Raw genomic sequence first — 20,375 nt, 5'->3', positions numbered from 1 at the left:
ACACAACAAATTAAGTGACCGGCTGAGAGTCTGATTTGGGTCAAAATAGATTCAGGGTTCATGCTCTTAACCTTTGTGCTAGACTGCCCTCTCATGTTATCCATCACTTTAAAAACTTCTGATGGTTAGCAGGACCCCTGGGAAAACAGGGAAATACCCCCTGTCCTCACAGAGACCACTGTAGAGCCAGATCTTCCACCCAGGAAAAGAAAAGCAATGTGTTGGGTAGATGGTTAAGACATTTAAGAAATATTGGTTTAAGTCTGTGGAAAGCTAGCCCAAACTGTGTCTTGAAGAATATAGGGAACTCAGTTGGGTGGGAAAATGAAAAGTGATCCTGGAATAAACGGGAGGAGGGGGCCCCTCTTTTTTTTCTTTATTCCCAGGGAGTCCCCCAATGGAAACTCTTACATTGCAGGTCTACTTTCAGCTTGGGCCAAGGACTCTGGCTTCCTGTCAGCAAAAGCTTTGTGGTCCCACCTGTGGAGCTGTCCATCAACCCCCTGGCCAGCTGCAAGACTGACGTCCTTGTCACAGAAGACCCTGCGGATGTCAGGTAGGGAGGTCACCTCCAGAATGCCGCACCAAGGACTCCTGTGAGCACTGAGAGCTGCTCTGATCACCTGTGAAGGAGCGAAGTAGGCACCTGCCTGGTTGGTGGTGTAGGTCGACAGCATCAAATACACCTAGCTCCTCCAAGTTTTCTCTTTTGGTGTACCTCAGTGCCTTATATTCCAATTATTACTTTCCTTTGGGGCTTATATAAAATATGATAGAAGCTAATATATCATTTGGCTTATAAAAGACCATTGCTTAATGCTGTCTTGGAGAGTCATGGGGGCAATTGATTGGAAAACATGCTGCTTTCTCTTATGATTCAGATATTGGAGAATGAAGTTAGGCTGATACATGAGTGTTCAGTTCCTGACTCATGGAAAGTGAATTTCTCCTTCTGTGCTTTGTACCTTGTAAGTTAACTTCATTAGAGACCTGAGCTAGTGGGTCATGATTAGTTGATTATATAGCATCTGTCTCATTATGTGGTGAACCTCCTAAGGTCAAGGAAAATAAGTTCCTTGGCTTTTTAATTTACAGTTCCTAGTACATATTGAGCATCTACTAAATGTTTATTGATTTAATTAAGCCAGTAGTCTTAGACCTGATCCAAACATTGTTCTGGACCTTATTCGTGTGTCTGTATTGTAGTTTTATTTTTGTTTTTTCTCTGAATTAGATTAGAGGAATCATTTTAGAAATCCAGATGCCATCAAAAATAGATTCTGGTTTTATTTTTTGGAACTGACCTGCATACACTTTAGTGGCTCCCAAACTGGAAATAAACAAAATATGACCCTCCTGACCTCCAGGGACTGCTATATTGACACTCCATAGCTACCTTTGGGCCATTCTAAATCTACATCGTTCCATATGTGTATAGGAAGTACCTTGACTGAAAGTGCTGAGATACACTGGTCAGATGGGCTAAGGGTAACACTCCAGAGTTGGAAAAATGTGGCTGAAGATCCCATCTCTATCCTATATGAGTTGTGTAGTCTTCACGTTCAACTCTCTAGTTTCCATATAAGGGGATAATAGCAGAACTTATATTATGCAATATAGCAGTAATAATTCCTATTCTTCAATTGTCTCCTACATGACAAAAACCTTACGAATATCCCCTCATCATACCCTTATGTTAACCACATTTGCTGATGCCATTATCTCCATTTTACAGATAGAAAGCAAAACACTCTAATTTGAGATATGAGGGTGATGTCTCAACTAATAAGCTATGCACCAAGCTTCCAACCCTGACGTCCAGCTCGCGGGCCAGCGTTCTCCACTGTATCACTGCAGCACCCGGGAGAGTTGTTGTGATGACCGAATCATAGGAGCTAGGCTCTCAGCAGTTTCTTCAGCATAAGTTCCTAGTGGAAACTGGTAGTGTTGGGGCAGACAGAATGGCCATGGATGTGTAGTAGATCACAACAATGAGGAATCTTTCTACCTTGAATGTGGACTGTCTTGTCCTTGTCATCGTTATGTCATTTCTGTGAGCAACTGTTATCTCAAAGATGACTGCAGTCACCTTCTTCTGCTCTAATCCGTGTTGCATTAAGTATCAAGCCAGCCAACTAGAATGCCAATCTATATCGGGCTGTGAGACACTTCTGCGAATGATATAAAGTTGAGAAAATATAATTGCCAGAATGTGTTTTAGAGAGGTTGTTTTTTGGGGTTGGAAGAAATGCTGTGATAAGTTGGGAAGTTCTGAGGGTGCATATTCTAATAACAATGGATGCTTCTGAGCTCTGTCTCAGAATGCTGGTCATGGGGACCTGGAGGGGGTGCTTTCTCCCAGTTGAGCTCCAGCAGAGCTGCTCACAGTTGGAAAGGGGATGCCATTCTACAGCCGTGGAGCCTCCTTTTCCACCCTTTCTCTCGACACCACTAAGATGTTGCTTAAGTAAATGTTGCATAAATATTTGGGGGAAAAAGTTGGTTTGAGGAAGGCAGTAAATCATTATCCTTCTTGAGGTACCCAAATGCCTTAGTCTGGCCACAAAGCAACCACAGACAGCCTTTTAAATCTTACCATTACCTGATATAAGCCTGATGGCCTCACCCCCAAGGTGAATTAACTAGCTTGCAATCATCTCCATTCAAAGGACCTGTCCCATGTAGATTGAGTTTTCTAGACTGCGCTAATAAACCTTGTTTGACATGACATTGCCCAAGCAAGCATATTGCAGGCATTCAAGGAATTAATAAGTTCCAGTTGGATGATAAACTATAAATTAATAAATAATAGATCATGATTATAGATAAGCGGTAACTCTGACATGGAATCGTGGTGGAAAGATTAGAGGAAAGACTGCGTGGGAGGACAGTCAGAGGATACAAAGACAAGCATTCCAGTGGAACTAGAAAGTTCAATTGCGAGTGCTTCTCCAGCGGATTCTTCTTCCATTGTGTTTTTATCTGTGATAAATTTTTAGGAAACAATGATACCCTGCACTATCAGGGTATCATACAATCAAACACACAGGCTCCCAGGGTGGCTAAATTTAAAACAGCTGATGGAAACAAATGTTGACAAAGATATGGAGTAACTGGAATGCTCAGACCCTGATCATGGGACTCTCGATTGTGTGCATGTGTTGAGCAGTATCTACTGAAGCTGAGCATACAAATATACCATAGCCTTTCCATTCTACTTCTAGAAATATTCCTAACAAACATATATATGCCACAAGTTGTGGCTGTTAGGTCAGACCAGAGAAGTACCACCATAATACACATTAAAACACACGCACACACACACGCACACACACACACTAATAGCAGCATAACTTGTAGGGCCAAAAGTTTGGAAAATCACAAATATCCATTATCAAAAATAGTAGATCAGTAAATATGGGAAATTGATGACTGGCATAAAAGCAATGACCAATGTGAATAGATACAACATCGATGCATGGGCTCACAAACATGGTGCTGAATTGTAGAGCCCAAAAATATTATGAGTATAATCTTGGTTATGAATATATACAAGGTTACAAATGTAATGGAAAAGATTATGAATGTAAAATGAACAGATGATGTGAGAATAAAGGATAGAGATGGCTTTAGGTAAGGGAGGGGTATTTACCGAGGGAAAGCATAAGCAGGTGTACAAGATGCTGACTGTATTTGATTACTTCATCTGTGCAGTGGCTACAGGGTTGTTTGGTAATCTGAAAACTCATCAAGTTGTACACACAAGGTGTTTTCACCTTGCTCTATGCATGCCTGTGTATGTGTGTGTATATATATTTGTATTAATACATCATTTCTTGGTGGCTCTTACAGCTCTTGTAAGAATCCATACATCAATTGTATCAAACACAGTTGTACATATGTTGCCATCATCGTTTTCAAACATTTTCTTTCTGCTTGATGCAGGGTATATTTTCATTAAACATGATGTTTATTATTTTTATAGTCATGGACTGGGGGACCCAACTGAAGTCCCTGAGTTTGTACGATCGCCATCAGTTGTTCACTGCATGGGCGTGGGGACATTATTATGCTGTAGTTCTGTTTTTTCTCATCGATAATGGGACAAGCAAACCAAGCCATAGAAGAGAGTCGTGACGATTGAATGACATAATGTGCATGAGCACTGCATCGGGCACTCGGGGAACGCTCTGGAAAGGTTGTTCTTAGGATACTGCTGTAGAGGGAACTCTGAGGATGCAGTGGGCTAAATGTTGGCCTCCTAGCCACAAGGTCAGTGGTTCCAACCCAGCCACCACTCTGAGAGTCTCTGCTTCCATTCCATTTACAGTCTCAAAAACCAGAAGGGGCCATTCCACTCTGACCGGTAGGGTCACTGTGAGTTGGAATTGACTCAATGGCAGTAGGTTTCGTTACTGTAATGTAATTATCTTTTTTAACATTTCTCTCTTGCTAAAAAGCTATGTTCAATCTCTGATGCATCTTAAAATCTTACACCTGCGGGCTTATGTGAACCCCTTTGTGATGAGTTTTGGAAACACTTTTATGTTAAAGAATGCAAAGTCTGGTGCAGTACGATAGAGTTTTATGTGCAGGTTGCGGGAAGAGTCACACATGGGCTGCGCCCACAGAGTATCCTGGGAGTTTTAAAAAGAAGGGTGATTTCCTGACCATTGGAAATAAGAAAACAATTCAGGAGCTAGAACACTGGCAATTAACCTTGACTTGTGGATAGGATGTGGCTGTGTGGACCCTAGGAAGACCTTTCAAAACCCAGGATTGGAGGGGGAAAGAAGAGAATGCTCCCCTGAACAGCTTCCATTCTCCAGCCTGTCTCAGCAGGAGACTTCCAGGCATGAGATTTTTAGCATTCAAGACACTAATGATGTCAGCCATGAAGGTGGAGAAACAGATTTCTTTCCATCCCCTTAAGTCCCTGCCGGGCTCCTCCAGAGTGCCAGGCACCGTGCCAGGCTCTGGAGAAATACAGAGATGAAGAAGACCCACCTCTGCTGTGTGCCAAGGAGCATGGAACAAGAGATTAATTTGCGAGATGAAACAAAAGTTACTTGGGGAGAGAAGCCGAGCCCACACCCCTGGTGACTGCATACGGGGCCAGCTTCCCAATGGCACCTGGAACCGGCGCTTCCTAGGAGAGGACTGTGAGGCTAGCTATTAGAATTGGAAGGATAATCATTCACGATGCCCAGCTTTTGGAGTCCCTCGGTGCTTTTTCTAAAATCTCGCATCAGTGACAACGACAGGGTGAAATACTGTGAGCTCCTGCACACTGGTGGGAGAATAATGGGATTTCAGATGCAAGTAGCATGGCTCGCCTGCTGACAGTTTCCACACTGGATTCATTCTGAAAAGAATTAAGATGGTCTTTTTTGTTCTATCTGTCTTTTAATTCCAACTACTGAGAATTTATTGAACACCTACTACTATCTACCAGGCTGTAAAAATGATATGACAAGGGGCTCAGTCTATTAAATGAGGGCGAAAAAAATCCAGCAAGAATCTGCCATCGGTTATGACACATGAGGAAGAGCAAGAGTGAGTTCAAGGCAGAGAGGAAGGACACACAGGTAGAGGAGGCCACCCCTGCCTGGGGGCTAGAGTGCAGGCCTTATAGAGGAAGGGCCTCTGGGCTGAGTGGAGACATAAGGGTAGGAATCCACTAGTTAATGGTTCTCACAATGGACCACTGGCATAAGCATTGCCTGCAAGCTTGTTAGACTACACATGTTCAGATTCTGCCGTGGGAGATAATAAAACTCACTGCCATCGAGTCAAAGCTGACTCATGGTGACTCCCTGTGGGTTTCTGAGACTGTCACTATTTACGGGAATAGAAAGCCCAGTCTTCCTCCCTCAGAGCTGCAGGTGGTTTTGAACTGCCAACCATGCAGATCACAGCCCAACACATAACCACTCCACCACCAGGGGTCCTATAGCCCCTTAAAATAGCAGGTTCGAATCCTTGAAACATAGAGCCCTGATGGCACTGTAGGTGCCAAGCGGGTTATGGGTTCACTTGCTAGCCACAAGGTCAGCAGTTCGACTCCTATGGTGAAAGAAGAGATTTTCTGCTTCCCTAAGTATTTAAAACCTTGAAAACCCACCGGAGGAGTTCTTTCAGCCCTAAAGTGAAGCTATGAGTTGGAATCACATCAAAGGCAGTGGAATCCCTGACATCTGCAAGTAATACTTTATCCGGCAAGGTCTTTATATATGTGATAAAGTTAAGGGTCCAGCTTACTAGCCCATGCTTCTCAGCTGTGAGCCCTGATGACTCTGTTTGCCCTATTTGGGGATAGTTGTCAATGTCCCAAATCAGTACCTAGAGTGGTTTGTGCCCTGTCCCCTTCCCCGCCCCCATTCTGACTCATAGTGACTCTCTATGGGGTTTCAACCTCGAATCTTGCAGTTGGTAGCTCAGTGCACAATCCACAGTACCCTCAGGGATCTTTACCTGAAGGGACATCAAACTCCCAAACCACTACTATTGATTGGATTCTTACACATAGCGACCCAATGTGGGGCTTCAAATTTGTGAATCTTTGTGGAAGCAAATAACTTCGTACTTCTCCGTTGGAGCAGCTGGTGGGTTTGAATCACCGACCTTGAGATTAGCTGTGCAACAGCTTCCCCAACAGCCCCATCGGGGCAACCTCTCTAGAGCCATGCAAGGCTTGAATCGGCCCGATGAAGGTCATCGACCCAGCCTCGAAACCACCAAGGCTAGTAGGCTCATTGCGTTCTTTCTTTTTAAGCGAAGGATGTTTTGTTTTAACGTCAAACATATCAAAAGTCTTTGTAAAGAACATATATCAAAATGTACACAAATTCTACATGTTCAGTTCAGTGACCTTGTTTACATTGTTCAAGCTGTCTAGTCATTCTCACTACCTCTTTCCAAATTATTCCACCACCATTGATGTAAAGTTACTGCCCCTATGATTGGCATCTAACCTTTTGATAAGCTGTTGGCTATTTGATCCCACATTCATAAATCTTTGCGGGCGAGCGCAATTGTCAGAGGAGACATACTTAACTAATTATGCAATAGCAGCTTTGGTCAAAGCAGACCTCTGGGAAGCATTTTTGTTTGAGTTTTAAGTTTTAAAGATGATCTCAGAACAATCATTTCGGGTGCTCACCCAAAGTCAGTGGTCTGAAAGATCTGGATTCCAGTGAAAATATGGGATTCAGTTCCATGTTTGGGTTTTTTAAAACCCCTTTGGATCAACATTCTTCTATGGAATCTTAAATTCTTGTGCTTATGACTCAGTTAGCCCACTGAGTGCAATGGGAAAAGTGAGGGATGGTAGGAAAACGGGGTGCCCACTTGGCACTGACTGGGTTTTAAGCCTGCAGCTTTCCCTTGCCACTGCCTCCCTCCCTTCTTGTAGGAGAGGAAGGCCCCTATGAGCGATACTATAAAGAGCTCTTCGCTTCCTACTGGATGGATCTCCTCTTTGCCCACCCATCTCACAGTCTGGCTGCTTGTCACTCAGCCAGTGAGCCTGGAGACATATTTATTTTCCCCATTTTAGCTTAGCGACCATCATAAAAATGAAGTCTATTAGGATTCGTTTCTGCCGAGGCTCGGTAAATCTCCTCAAACAGAGTTCAGCACCAGCTCTCTGTTAGTCTTTGCCGCTGGGGAGGCCCTAGCAGTCTCTGACTGTCAGCTGAGGAGAGGGCCCAAGCCACAGCCTCTGCTAAATGAAACTCAAATGGAGACTTCGGAATATAAATATTGAAGTGACCCAGGTTGGATAAAGGGGAGCCAGTTAGCTAAGCTTATATCTCACATGCAGGAGATGCTAAATTATTAAAACTTTAATAAATGTAATAATAAATATTTGATGTTGAATTATGGAAGGCTTTGCAGATACAGTGAAACTGAGAAACGACTTGTTCCATCTGCCTTAGATGTTAAACACTTTTAAAATGGGACTTCTGATGTTGAAATGAGTCTGCAGATCTTAAGATTAAAGCAGAAAGAGAGGGAGAAACATAAAAGCAAGCCGGGTTTTTTTTTTGCAGACACATGGAGCCAAGGCTCTGGCTATGTGGGTTGAAGACCTGAGTCTACGCTGAAGACAGTCGTGTGTATCTCGCTGGGCAGGAGACTTCCACATGACTTCTGATAGATGCTTCCCATAGCTACCTCACCAGGCCGAGGCTGTTGTTAGCCCCCTTTCATGGATGAAGTTGACCATGTAAGGCATGAAGCAGCAGAGTCAGTGAGGGGATGAGTTGGTATTTGAATACAAAACTCTGACCTCTCGGCTTCTTGCCCCCATGCCTTCCTCAGTGTATAGAACCTTGGGGGATAGGGGACAGACACCCAGTTCAAATTAGCTTAGAGGTGACCATGTAAGACAGGTTCCATGAAAGGGCAAGAGGTCAGTCTCAGAGATAAAGGCATGTGTTAGGCTAGGTTGTCTAGAGAAACTAATCGAGGGACACGCATCTATGTTTATGCAAGAGCTTTATATCAAGAAGTAATTAGGTATCCCAGTCCAACTCAAGTCCGTAAGTCTAATGTTAGTCCATGAGACACTTCAGATTCAGGTGGCCACAAGCCGGTGATACAGAAAGGTGACCCAAACCAGGAAGCAGGAAGGTCACAGGCTGATGGGCACAGAGTCTCCTGGCTCCAAAGTCATTGGAAACACTGCAGGGCATTGGCAGCTCTCAGGATCAGGTGGCCCATGTGGGGCCATCCCTCACGGGAGGCAGAGTGCCGGCAGGCAGGGAGGCAGAGTGACAGTGCGAGAGGCAGTTCTCAGAGCCACTCACTCTCTTACAAATGCCCAAGTGTCATTAAGCTAGCCCTTGATTGACAGGTTTAGCCCCACCCCTAGCCACGAGTTTCTAGTTGACATAAAACCATTCAATTACCCCGGGAGTTAAGGGAATTCAATGATTAGGAGTCTGTCTTTCATCTGTGGTGGTTTTAGTCTCACCTACTGTGAACTGGCTTCCTTCCCACAATGGTCGTGGTTGAAATAATCACGAGTCCCAAACCTTGTTTGGCTCATACCACCAAAAAGCAAATGCATTTCATTCTGAAGTTATGACTTGGAGAAATCCTATAGGAGTAATCTGATTGGCCTCCTATGGGATCAGAGCCCACCCCTGACTGCTGGTGAGGAGGAGTTTCAATGCCTAACTCCATGGAGCCTGCCTGTGGACATGATGGAGGAGGCTGAAGCATGATATATGTGGACATAGTCATGGCAGAAATGGACAGAAGAGTCCTGAGCTCCACATCAACTTCAGTTCATGGGTTTGAAACCTTTCCCCGGCTTCACTTACCCATCTACCTTAGGGGTTGGACTCAATCAGAGATGGCAGATAGCAGACATTTCATGTCCCAACTCAGAAAAACGGGAAGGGGCTGCGTCGGGTATTATGTTGGAAAGATTTTTTTGAGGCGACAGACAGCCTCCGCTGGGAAAATCGCCACAATGAACTCAGGATGCATATGTTGGGTATCAGACGGTGGGGTTGTGGCCCAAGCCAGGGTTACCATCTTTGAACTTAGTGACATTTAGCAGCCCTTCCAGGTTTCACTCTGGTGCCTTGACAACCGTGTTCCCTTGTGAAAAGCCGAGAGCCTTGTGCTTGATGAGAAAGATAGTCGTGAGGCTGGAGATGTTGTCCATGAAGCTGTCTTGCCCAGAAGTTTTCCCTGGTCTGTTATCTCAGGGGATCAGTATAGTTGGACAATGTCATCTTTGTGTCAGTAACATGACTGAAATAGATTTCTGGACTGTAACAGACTTGGGGCCTCCATGTCAGTATTTCCACTCTACTGTCTAGCACTGTTATTGTCACTTATAATGTATTAAAAGTGGAACACTCTCATTTAAGCTGTCAACAAACCACCCACATTTCAGGGACTCTGAACTGCATCCTTGATTTCCAAAGCCAAGTTTAAGCAATTACAAACTCATAGCCTGGAAGAAACCTTCTAAGTCATCATTTCCATCCTTCTCCCATCACATGGGTGATCCTAGCCTAAGAGAAGCCACTCTGTCTGCATATATAGCCCAGCCTCCTGCCAGGTTCCCTGCCCTGGTCTGTCTGTGCTTCCCCAAGGTCCCACTCTTCTCGTCTCAAGGGGCCCTGCTATAGATTATACAAACATCTGGTTTGTAGGGGAAAGCAAACATGAAGCTAATCTAAGATAAGCAACTGTTTTGTCTTCTAAAACCCACTTGGAGTCTCTGGGTGCCAGCTACAGTTCAGCACTTGATTACTGGCTGAAAGGTCAGTGGCTTAAACCTGCCCTGAGGTGGCCCGTAAAACAGGTCCTGTGAATTGCTTCCCAAAACTGCTCACAGGCTTAAAGCCCTATGAGGTAGTGCTGGTCTGCATGAATGGAGTGGCCATGAGTCAGTATGGACTTGACGCCCATTAGTGAAACAAGACCCCCAGTTAGTCATTGGTACTGGGTAGGGCTGTGCCTTTTAAAGTCTATCTTCTGCTCTCAGAGAAGTCCCAACCTCCAGCTACTTAGTGCACAAGCACACACATACACATACAGGTCCAATATGATCAGGAACATGGTTTGGATTTTTTCCATGAGTAATTAATTAATGGACCTGTACATTAGACTTCACTACTTTCTCTGTAACTCCCCCAAGAACCCCAAATTAAATAGGATTCTCCCCTCCCCTCCAAGAAAGCGATGTCGTGCTCAGGATAGTCAATAAATCTGGGGAAAGTGTGAGAAAAGTGACATGGTATATATAATATCCGGTGGCCAGTATAAGTAGGGCAAGGTGACAATGAGGTGACACTGTGACAAGTAACACTGTGAAGCGGGCTGCCCATTCTGAGCCGTGGCACACAGACATCGCCTGCTGCTCCTAGGAGTCATGGAAGCAGAGAAATAACTATCCTAACTTCCTTGCAGGAGCTCTGGTGGAGTAGTGCTTACATGTTGGGCCGCTAACTGCAAGGTCAGCAGTTCAAAACCACCAGCTGCTCCATAGAAAAAGATGGGACTTTCTACTCCAGTCAAGAGTTGTAGTCTTGGAAACTCACGTGGGCAGCTCTATGCTGTGCTGTAGGGTCGCTATGGGTTGTCCTCAACTTCACTGCAGGGAGTTGAACCTCTTTCCAGACTTTGGTTGGGGCAAGCTATGGAAGTCAGCCGCCCCCGGCACAAAGCATGGTGAGGATGGGCTGAGGGTCTGGAAGGACATTTGGAAGAGATTCCACACGAGGCCTAAGATTTCCCAGCCTGCCTTCTCACACTGTCCTCAAAATGACCCTCCCTCTCCTCTGCATGGACACCTGGCTCAGCCTCTCCTCTCCTGGGCAAGTCTCATTGCTTTCAGCTAGCAGCCCCCTACCCCATCAGTATGCTGTGCAGGCTCAGACCAGCCTCTATCAAATGTGGACCACACCCATTTCCATCCTCAAACCAAGCACTTGCACTCGGCATGCGTTAGCTCTTGGGGATCTGGCCACCATCCTCCATGATCTTGTGTCTAGCCGTGTTGTCATTGGCTCTTTCCTCAAAATGCCATTTGCTTTCCTGTCTCTGCTTTTACTTGTGCTATCCCTTTGCCTGCAGTATCCTAAGACTCACACAGGCCCCAGTGTCCCCGGCACTGTGTTCATTGATCACAGCCTTGCGGAAGTGTCCCTTCTACTCCAGAGCCTTGCTTGAAGATGCTCTCCTCCCAGTCACAGAGCCACACTGTCTGCGCTCCTCCCACCTCTGTGCCTTGCTCTCCTTGTCAGGCTATTTCTTCCTTAATGATGGGACAGCCCTTTGCATTGCATCGGAGTTCATTGTAGATGTGCGCACCTACCCAATCCCGCATGGCAATCAGGTATCTATTCCGTGAGGTCAAGGATGGAATTGTATGCATTCCCAGTTCTAAGCATAGTAAGAGGCTCAGAGAAAACGTACAAACTGTTTTACTGATGCTGATTGGATGTGGCCTGATTGAGCTAGTTTGATATTATCCATGCATGAGTTTCCTAATCTCTGGGTATCACCCAGGCCTCTGATATGTAAATATTTGCCAGCATTAAAGCAGCCTCACAAGGTCTGCTGTATGAGATTATTACAATTCATAGTAGCTCACGGAGCCACAGTATTCCGGAGTGAGTAAATGTGACAGAATCAAAAGGGAGCTTTCCTAATTCAAAAGGTTTGAGAAACCCAGAATAAACGAGGTTGCTACATTGATTTCCTCGGTGGCAGCTCTCCGTGGGATGTTACTACGTGAATGAACATCATGAATCTTTAGGAAGAGACGGCTCCACACTTCAGCCTCCTCAACACCATTCACCCCAGAGCAGGTTCGGAACTATCATGTCATGAGGCGCTGTTCAAGGCATGATGCCACATTAGCCGCGGAGGCTCAGAGGTTGCACATTAAGTGTCAGAAGGAGGATTTGGTAGCCAGGGGACCTGTTTCACAGTGCACGTGCGTCCTTCGGGAGGGGGCCAGCGGGCCACCTTAAGAGCCGCTCCATCCAGCTGCTGAGCTGTTCTAGCTTCTTGGCCCTGTGGGAGACACGGGACTCATGGGAGATAGAGGATGGAAACAAGAATGCCATCATTTGATATGCAGAGGTGGAACAAGTCCCTTGGAATTAATTGGTAGAGGTAGAAAAGGAAGTAGCAATGATAAAAAGTTGTAAGAGAAAAGGAAGACCTCATAGCATCTGAGCCTCTTCAGCCTCTGGACTGAAATGACCCCGTCACTGACAGCGTGGCCTCTGGATGCCCTGACTCATCTGCCCCCACTATTTGAGTCACCTCCCTCTGCCTTACTTCCATCCTTGATGAAGAGAGATAACAATATCTACTTCACGGGATGCTTGTTGCAGATCAAGCAAGCAAGTACTGGACACCCTTGACACACGGACGTATTGGCGATTATTCTTATTGCTGTTGTTGTGATTATTATATTGCCAATATTTGGCCCAGGAATCCCTCATCAGACCCTTTTTAAAATTACTCTCTCTTTTTTATTTCCCTCCCAGAAAGGCCTCGTAACTCATGTCTTTTTGTATATTCTACCTTCCTTTCCCAGGGCTTGCATTCAGTAAATGCATTAGAATATGACTCAAAGGTTCTCCGCAAATGGAGAGAGTGGGGTGGGGAAGCCTGCATGGGCACCCCAGCAGCCTCAGCAAACTATCCCAGACCCCGCAAAGGCATTCTGGGCTTGGGGTCCCTGCCCCACAATGCACCTCTCCTTTTCTGCTCCCCTGTAAGCACCCCTATAGCCTAGCTCCTAAGTACAAGGCTGGGCTTACTACGGTAGAATGGAGCTGTCTGTGGGGGCTGTGGATATGGAGTGCCCCCCCCCAACAGCCTCACAAGCGCTGAAGTGGAGGCAGCTCTGAGCCTGCCGGGTTCATCAGCTATGCACCCACCTGGAAGGTTGCTCAGAAGACAGCCAGGAATGTCTATGGCCTTGTGTATTCCAGTCCTACCGACACATACCCCACTGGCATCGGGTCCGTCCCAATCCCTAGTGACTGTCAGAGTTGTCCAAAGCTACAAAGCTTCAGAGAAGCAGACAGCCTCATCTCTCTCCCAATGAATGGCTATTGGTTTGAATGGCTCCTGGTTCTGGAATAAAAGAAGACTCGTTTTGTCCATGAACGCCATGAGTACTCAAATCAAAGGAAAAGGCTCACTTCTCTCAACTGCAAAATGGTTTGAAAGCCTGCTTGTTATGATCAGGCATTTGAAATGGTTCCCACAGTAGAGGATAAATTGAGCTTCTGTACAGCTTTAATAGATTTAAAAGGACAACAATAAACGAACCTACACAAGTCGAAGGAAGGAAAGGGCCTAGGAGCCATGAAGACATGGTTCCCAAACAAAGTTGAATGAGCTTGATTTTGGCATTTCCTTTCTGGAAGTTTCCATTGTTTCCACTTTGGCTGTCTGTCTAGATCCTTTAGCTTGGTGGGTTGGGTGCTCAAATGAGAGGGGAGCAGAGAAAGTATGATAGAGATGACAGCTGTCATCTGTAACATGAGCCTGCAAGTAACCAGGTGTTGTTTCATGGCCCAGCATCTAGAGTCAGAGCTTCCACCTGGGGGAGAGAAGAGGGTTGGATAAAGGAAACGGAGGTCTGCGGAGTTCATGTTTGAGGCTAGCATGTACCAGCACTCGACTCAAGTCCCTAGATGAATGATACTCAACCAGGGGCAACTTTGCACAAGCCCGTCAGAAGATATTTGAGGATGCCTGGGAACATTTGGGGTTACAACAGGAGGAGGGAGGGCATGTGACTGGCATCCAGGGATGCTATTAACATCCAGTCATGCCCAGACCAGCCCCTTGCAGTAAAGAATTATCCAGCCCCAAATGTCAGTAGTGCCAAGGGTGAGAAGCGCTGCTTTATCAGATGAAGGTTATTAACAGGAGAAAATTGAAGTTCAGGAGATAGCCTTTAAAAATCATGTTTCTCCATTATGCCTTTGTCGAGACCCAGTCCTAAGGATCCCAAGGTAGAGAACAGATTACTAGGCCAGAATTCACAGTGTGAAAAGGAAGCCTGGCATGCGGAGACTTCTGGGGAGGCAGGGACCAGGAACTGGGAGTGGGAGGAGGCATCACCATGGTACCAGGCATGAGCATCAGCCGCAGGAAATGCTTCTCACTGAAGGTCCAAGGTGGCTGGACAGTGCCTGGCTGCCTTGGTCCAAGGAAGAGCCTGGTAGACAGGGAATTGGGCAAGGTCTGACAATATCCCCTCCCCTCCAAAGTGAACCAGAGTCACCCCACCCTCCATCCTCCCTTGCAGTGACAGATTCTGAACATTTTTTAAAAAAGGAAAAAAAGTTTACAATCCCACCCGGGCGGGCATAAATCACCGTGTCTCTGTGCAGCAGCCGCAGCACACATGACTTATGGCCCCATCGCCATGGCAACGGAAGCACAGCCTACACAGGCACAAAAGCACCACTCCTGTCTGACAGGCCTTTGCAGGGCCCTGATGGAGAGGTGTGTGTTCTGGATCGAGGGTGTATTCTCCGAAGCTCACTGCCCATTTGTCTCCATTCGGCACCGGAGGGAGCCCCTGGCTTCATCCTCTCCTCCTTACTCTGCTTCCCGGCCAACAGGTTGTGCTCCTGCCTTTATTCGGTGTTGATAGATGGTTGCTGCTTCTTTAAACCTGTCCCCCAACGGTCTGCAGAAAAGACCCCCCGTTTGTGCTTGCCAAGTCCCTGAAGGGTGGGCTCAGCATCCTCTCTGAGCTGAGGGAGGGTGACCACTCCCACCTGTTGCACACCTGGCATGCTGTCCCTGCAGCCACTCCTGCCATGACTTTTGATAGCTGGACTCTTCTACTTTCTTCCTGGCGTCCTAACCTCTGCCCGCTCACTGCTCCTATGCACACAGCAGATCGACTCCCCGACATGGCAGACTTGCTTTGGATCCTCCCGTTGCTCTCCGTGTCCATTGCCATGAAATCAATGCCCAAATTAACCAAATTGCCCTCATCGACTTAGGGGACATCGTTCCTGCTTCCCTCCCATGGAAGCGACAGCCTTGGGGATGACCTGCAGTTCCTCAAACCCCTTGTTCCTTCTCCCTGAATACAGAGATCCCATGCCTCTTCATGTGGAGGCTCGCCTGATCCTACAAGGCCCGCATAGACACTCTTTTGTGGGCTGCTGACTGTATCTGACATGCCCATGTGAGTGCAATGCTCAGTCCTGCTGCAACGCCAGGCTGCAAGCTCCTCTCACCAGGCAGCTCCATCAGCTCCTCACTGACCTCCCTGCCTTCATTCTTCTCGTGCTCCAATCCACTCACCACGGTTGTCAAGGGGATAGATTTTTTCCTCACGCACAAATGGGGATGTCATTTCTCTGGTTGACCCCGTTGCATGGTTCTGCCTTTGAAATAGGCCACACTTCCTACAAGCTTCTCTCTCGCACCTCCTGCCCCCTTTGGGATTGAGCGCTGTGCTCTAAGCAGCAAGACTGGGTTCTTTTCTATGCACTTGATGTGCTCATGTGTCTCCAGATCCATTCAGCATCCAGAACTTCTGCTCCTCATCCCGGATTTTACCCAGGCTATTCCCAATTCCTCTTTAGGATCTGTTCGAAGGTCTCTTCTTCTAGGTTACACATTAATACAACTTAAAGAGATTTAAGACACCATGATGGCACTTTTTGATGAAAATTGGGAAGACAAACAGGATATTTACCAACTGGATGAATCTCCCTGCAAGTGACATGTGAATTAAAAAGGAAAAAAATAAATAAATAACAATGCAGCCCAGGACATTTGGTACCAAGTCCGGCTCTCCCCATTGCCCAGTATGTGTGCATTGTCTAAAGTTTGCCTTCTGGAACTGACAAAATGACTACAGGGCGGGCTCAGGGACCCACTTGAAGAAACATCAGACAGTTGCCAACTGGGGACATTCTACAAAAAGACTGACCTATCCATATAAGACTATAAAATTTATCAAATGTCCCAACAGATAGAAATGTTGCCCATGTTAAAGAGAATAAGAAGACCATGATAACTGAATTCTGAACATAGTTCAAGGTTTTCTTTTGTAAGAAAGAACATTAATATGACACCTGAAGAAATGTAATGTCTGTAGATTAAATGAAAACCTTGCCTCACTGATAATACTGTGGTGTTAATAACTGTACTATAGATGTTACTTTGAGGACTACTGTGTGCCTGACCTAAGTAATGGTATTTCCCATCGCCTCATATGCATGGGAAAGCTGGGCATTGAATAAGGAAGCCTGAAGACGAATCTATGTACTTGAATTATGGTGCTGGAGAGGCATATTCAATGCACCGTGGACTGCTAACAGGACAGACCGATCTGTCTTGGAAGAAGTACAGCCAGTATGCTCCAAAGAGGCCAGGCTGGCAAGGCTTCATCTTTCATACTTTGGACGTATGGTCTGAAGAGACCAGTCCCGGGAGAAGGACACCTTGCTTGCTGAAGTGGAGAGAGAGAGAGAGAGAGAGTGAACAAGAGGAGACCCCCAGTGAGACGGGTTGACACTCATTGGGTGACACCGTGGCCCTAACCATGGGCGCAGGCCCAGGTGGGAACAATTGTGAGCGCCGCATAGGGCCAGGCAGGCTTTCCTTGGGTTGTACGCAGGCTTGCCATGGCTCAGAACTGACTCAATGGCACCCAATAATAACCACATATTACACAAGAGAAGCTCCTCGGGTGTAGAGAATGCACACGGAAGTGTCTAAGGCTAAAGCGGTCTCATGTGTACACACAGTTCTGAAAATGACATGTATGCATGTATACTGGACCCATGCGTAGGTGTAGATAGAGAGAGACCAACAGGGGTAGGAAGAAAAAGAAAGGGGAAAAGCAAATGTAAGAATAGCTTATTAATTGTATTAAATCCACAGCTCAACTTGGTAGTAACGCCATCTGTCATGGATTGAATTGTGTACCCCCAAAACATGTATTAACTTGACTGGGTCATGATTCTCAGTGATCTGGCTGTTATGTAACGATACCCTTTGGAAGTTATGTAATGATGCAATCTTCTCTCATGATGTGATCTGATGTCATCCACCCATCAGTTGTGATGGGGTTCAACACCTATAATCAAGTCACTGCTTGATCTGCTCGGAGGGGGTTTCCCGGGATGTGGCCTCCATTGCCTTTTTATCTTACAAAAGATGGAAGCAGCAAGCAGAGAGAGAGGAATCTGCTTCCACACAGAAGAAGTGCTAGGAGCAGCCCATTCTCCCATCTCCAAGGTCCCGATGCTGAGCATCTCCTGGAGAAAAGCCATTCTCTGGAGCTGGAGCCCTGAAATTAGGCATCTAGCCTTTTGATTGTGAAATTAAAATTTTCTTTTCATTAAAGCCGTCCATGTGTTGGACTCCTGTGACAGCAGCACCAGATGGAAAGCTAAGACATAATCTTATTGATATTAAGTTTTTGGAGCCATGAACTAGGGTAGGCTTTCCATTTATTTGGGTCTTTAAAAAATTTCTTTCAACAACATTTTGTGGTTTTCAGTATGCAAGTCTTTCACCACTTTTATTATATTTACCCCTGAGTAGTTTCTTCTTTTTGGTGCTATCACTGATGACATCATTTTCTTAAATTGATTTTCCGGATACACGTTGCTACTCTATAGAAATACACTTCTGTTTTTTTATTGATCTTATTTTTGTAACCTTGATTGATTTGTTCATTTACCCTAGGAGTTTGTGTATGTGTGAGTGTAGATTCCTTGGAATTTTCTTTTTTTTTTTTCCCTTGGAATTTTCTTTGCGTAAGATCATACTTATGTTAATAGGGATATGTCCTCTTTTCCAATCTAAATGCTTTATGTTTTCTTCTTCCTTAATATTCATAACTAGAACCTCCAGTACAAGGTTGAATAGAAGTGGCCATCATTTATACTTAATCTTACAACTGTCCAATAAATTGGACTTTATGGAACTCCCAAATTAAAAAACATAATAACCTTTAGAAATGCCGGTCCTGCTGACCTGGGGTGGCACTCACCCGGTGGCTTTCTCTTTCTCTTTAAAAATATCCTATTTGGTTTTCATATACAGCGAGGGTGGAGGAATTCTGGATCGACCTCTCTGGAGAAGCGCTTGTATTTCCCCTTCATAGGATATGCTATGGCTGACTGTGATTTCTTGCTTAGGTTCAAGCAGGGATGATTTCTAACTAGCTCACCATTAGGCCCCTAGAAGTAGTGTCTGATGCAGAGTGAGGGAGCAAAACCAAAGAAACAAAAGTCCCAGGGAGTAAGGCTCACAATCGTGCCACGAGGTACATAAATGATACAGAAGAAAAGCTAACGCTCAAGAAAGCGAAGCAACTTCCCCAAGACCACACGGAGAGCGGAAGGAGATTCAAACCCATGCCCACCCAGATCCAAAGCTCATGCATGTTCTTCCTCTAACTGTTAGAATCTCAACCATATAGTAGGTCCTCCCAGGGTTTCAAACCAGTTCATTCCAGTTTGATCCCCACCCCTTCCCAAGCATTTGCACATCCAACCCCATATATACAAAGCAGCAGCTATAGTTACTATAAGAATCACCTGGAGATCTTGTTCATGCATAGTCCCAGCAGAGGGTCAAACCGGAATGAACCCTTACAAAGCCCTGGTCCTGGCCACCAGAACCAAATCAGGGCGTGACTTCCCTCCTGAGAAGCTAACTCTCGCCTAGGTCCCAGCTAAGCCCATAGCTATTCAGCAGGTTTGGACCCGACCTATATTCTGTCTATTCACCATTTCTGCCCTCGACCCCACAAGTCCCTAGTTATTTCCAGGTGACATTTCATACCAGTCCACCAGTCCAACTGTCAGAGTTGAAAGACATTGTCCTTGCAATACTACCAGTGTCTTTGCTGTTCTCTGCTGTCAGCGACCCGAGAGGACACAGTCAAGCTGTTCCTTAGGGTTTTCTAGACGGTAATCTTGATGAAGCATATCACTGGATCTTCTCTCCCACAGAGTCGCTGATGGGTTCGCCACTGATGATCTCTAAGTCGGTAACTGATCTCTTCACCATGGTCACACAGGGATTCTCATTTGGCTGATAAGGACTTCCCCGGCATGAGCATTTAGCCTGAACTGAGTCTGTTGCAAAGGTTCTCCCAGCATATTTTCGTTTCACTGAGGACAGCCTTCAGAAGCAAACCCTTCCATACCCTTAGGATGGCTGCAGATGAAGAAACTGAGGTTCAGTGGGGGGGGGGGCTACTTTCCCAAGGACACAGAGCTGTTCAATGAGAGAGGAAATCTCTGAGTGCGGGTTTGCCTCATCCCAAGGCTTGTGATCTCAGCCCCATTACCAGTTGTCTTCTCACCCTCCTCTGCGCGTCAAGAGCCAGGTGCTCCTGATCCTCTCCTAGGGATTCTCCAGCATTAGTGCACTTCTGAATCATCTGGAAGGCTTATGGAAACACAGCTTGCTAAGTTCATCACAAGATTTCCTAAATTAGTAGGTCTGGATTGGGCCCCAAATTTGTATGTCTGACAAGGTCTCGGGTTATTGTCATGCTGCTGATGCATGGACCACACTTTGCATGCCACTGCGGTGGAACTGTTAAGGCTGTGTCTATACAAGGACCATTAACCAGGCTTGTGGAAGATAATTGAATTGGAAACTATCGGAGTTCAACCTACCATCTGCTTTGTATAAATAAAGCTTTATTGGAACATCGACTCCTCAGTTTCCTTACATATTATCAATAGATGCATCCCATTACAATGGCAGAGTTAAGTGACTGTAATACACTGTTTGCCCCTGCTAAGCCAAAACGTGGGCTAGGTGGCCCTTTATAGCAAACCTCTGCCATCCCCTGATCTAGATTCCTACAACCT

At 45.8% G+C, this 20,375-nt stretch overlaps 1 protein-coding gene across 8 annotated transcripts in view; it reads left to right on the top strand.

Moving 5' to 3' along the window:
- Positions 1-20,375, top strand: part of ASTN2 (astrotactin 2) — a 1,111,474-nt gene that overhangs the window by 507,926 nt on the left and 583,173 nt on the right. For 6 of the 8 annotated variants that reach the window (XM_075560395.1, XM_075560402.1, XM_075560397.1 and 3 more), the window contains one exon: positions 419-556. In XM_075560395.1, coding sequence (XP_075416510.1) covers positions 419-556 — 138 coding nt within the window. The remainder of the gene's footprint in view (positions 1-418; positions 557-20,375) is intronic. The other 2 variants (XM_075560396.1, XM_075560401.1) reach the window with 1 other exon arrangement.

Source organism: Tenrec ecaudatus, chromosome 10, assembly GCF_050624435.1.
Source record: "Tenrec ecaudatus isolate mTenEca1 chromosome 10, mTenEca1.hap1, whole genome shotgun sequence".
NCBI classification, from domain to species: Eukaryota; Metazoa; Chordata; class Mammalia; order Afrosoricida; family Tenrecidae; genus Tenrec; species Tenrec ecaudatus.
This window is presented reverse-complemented; position numbering and strand designations above follow the sequence as displayed.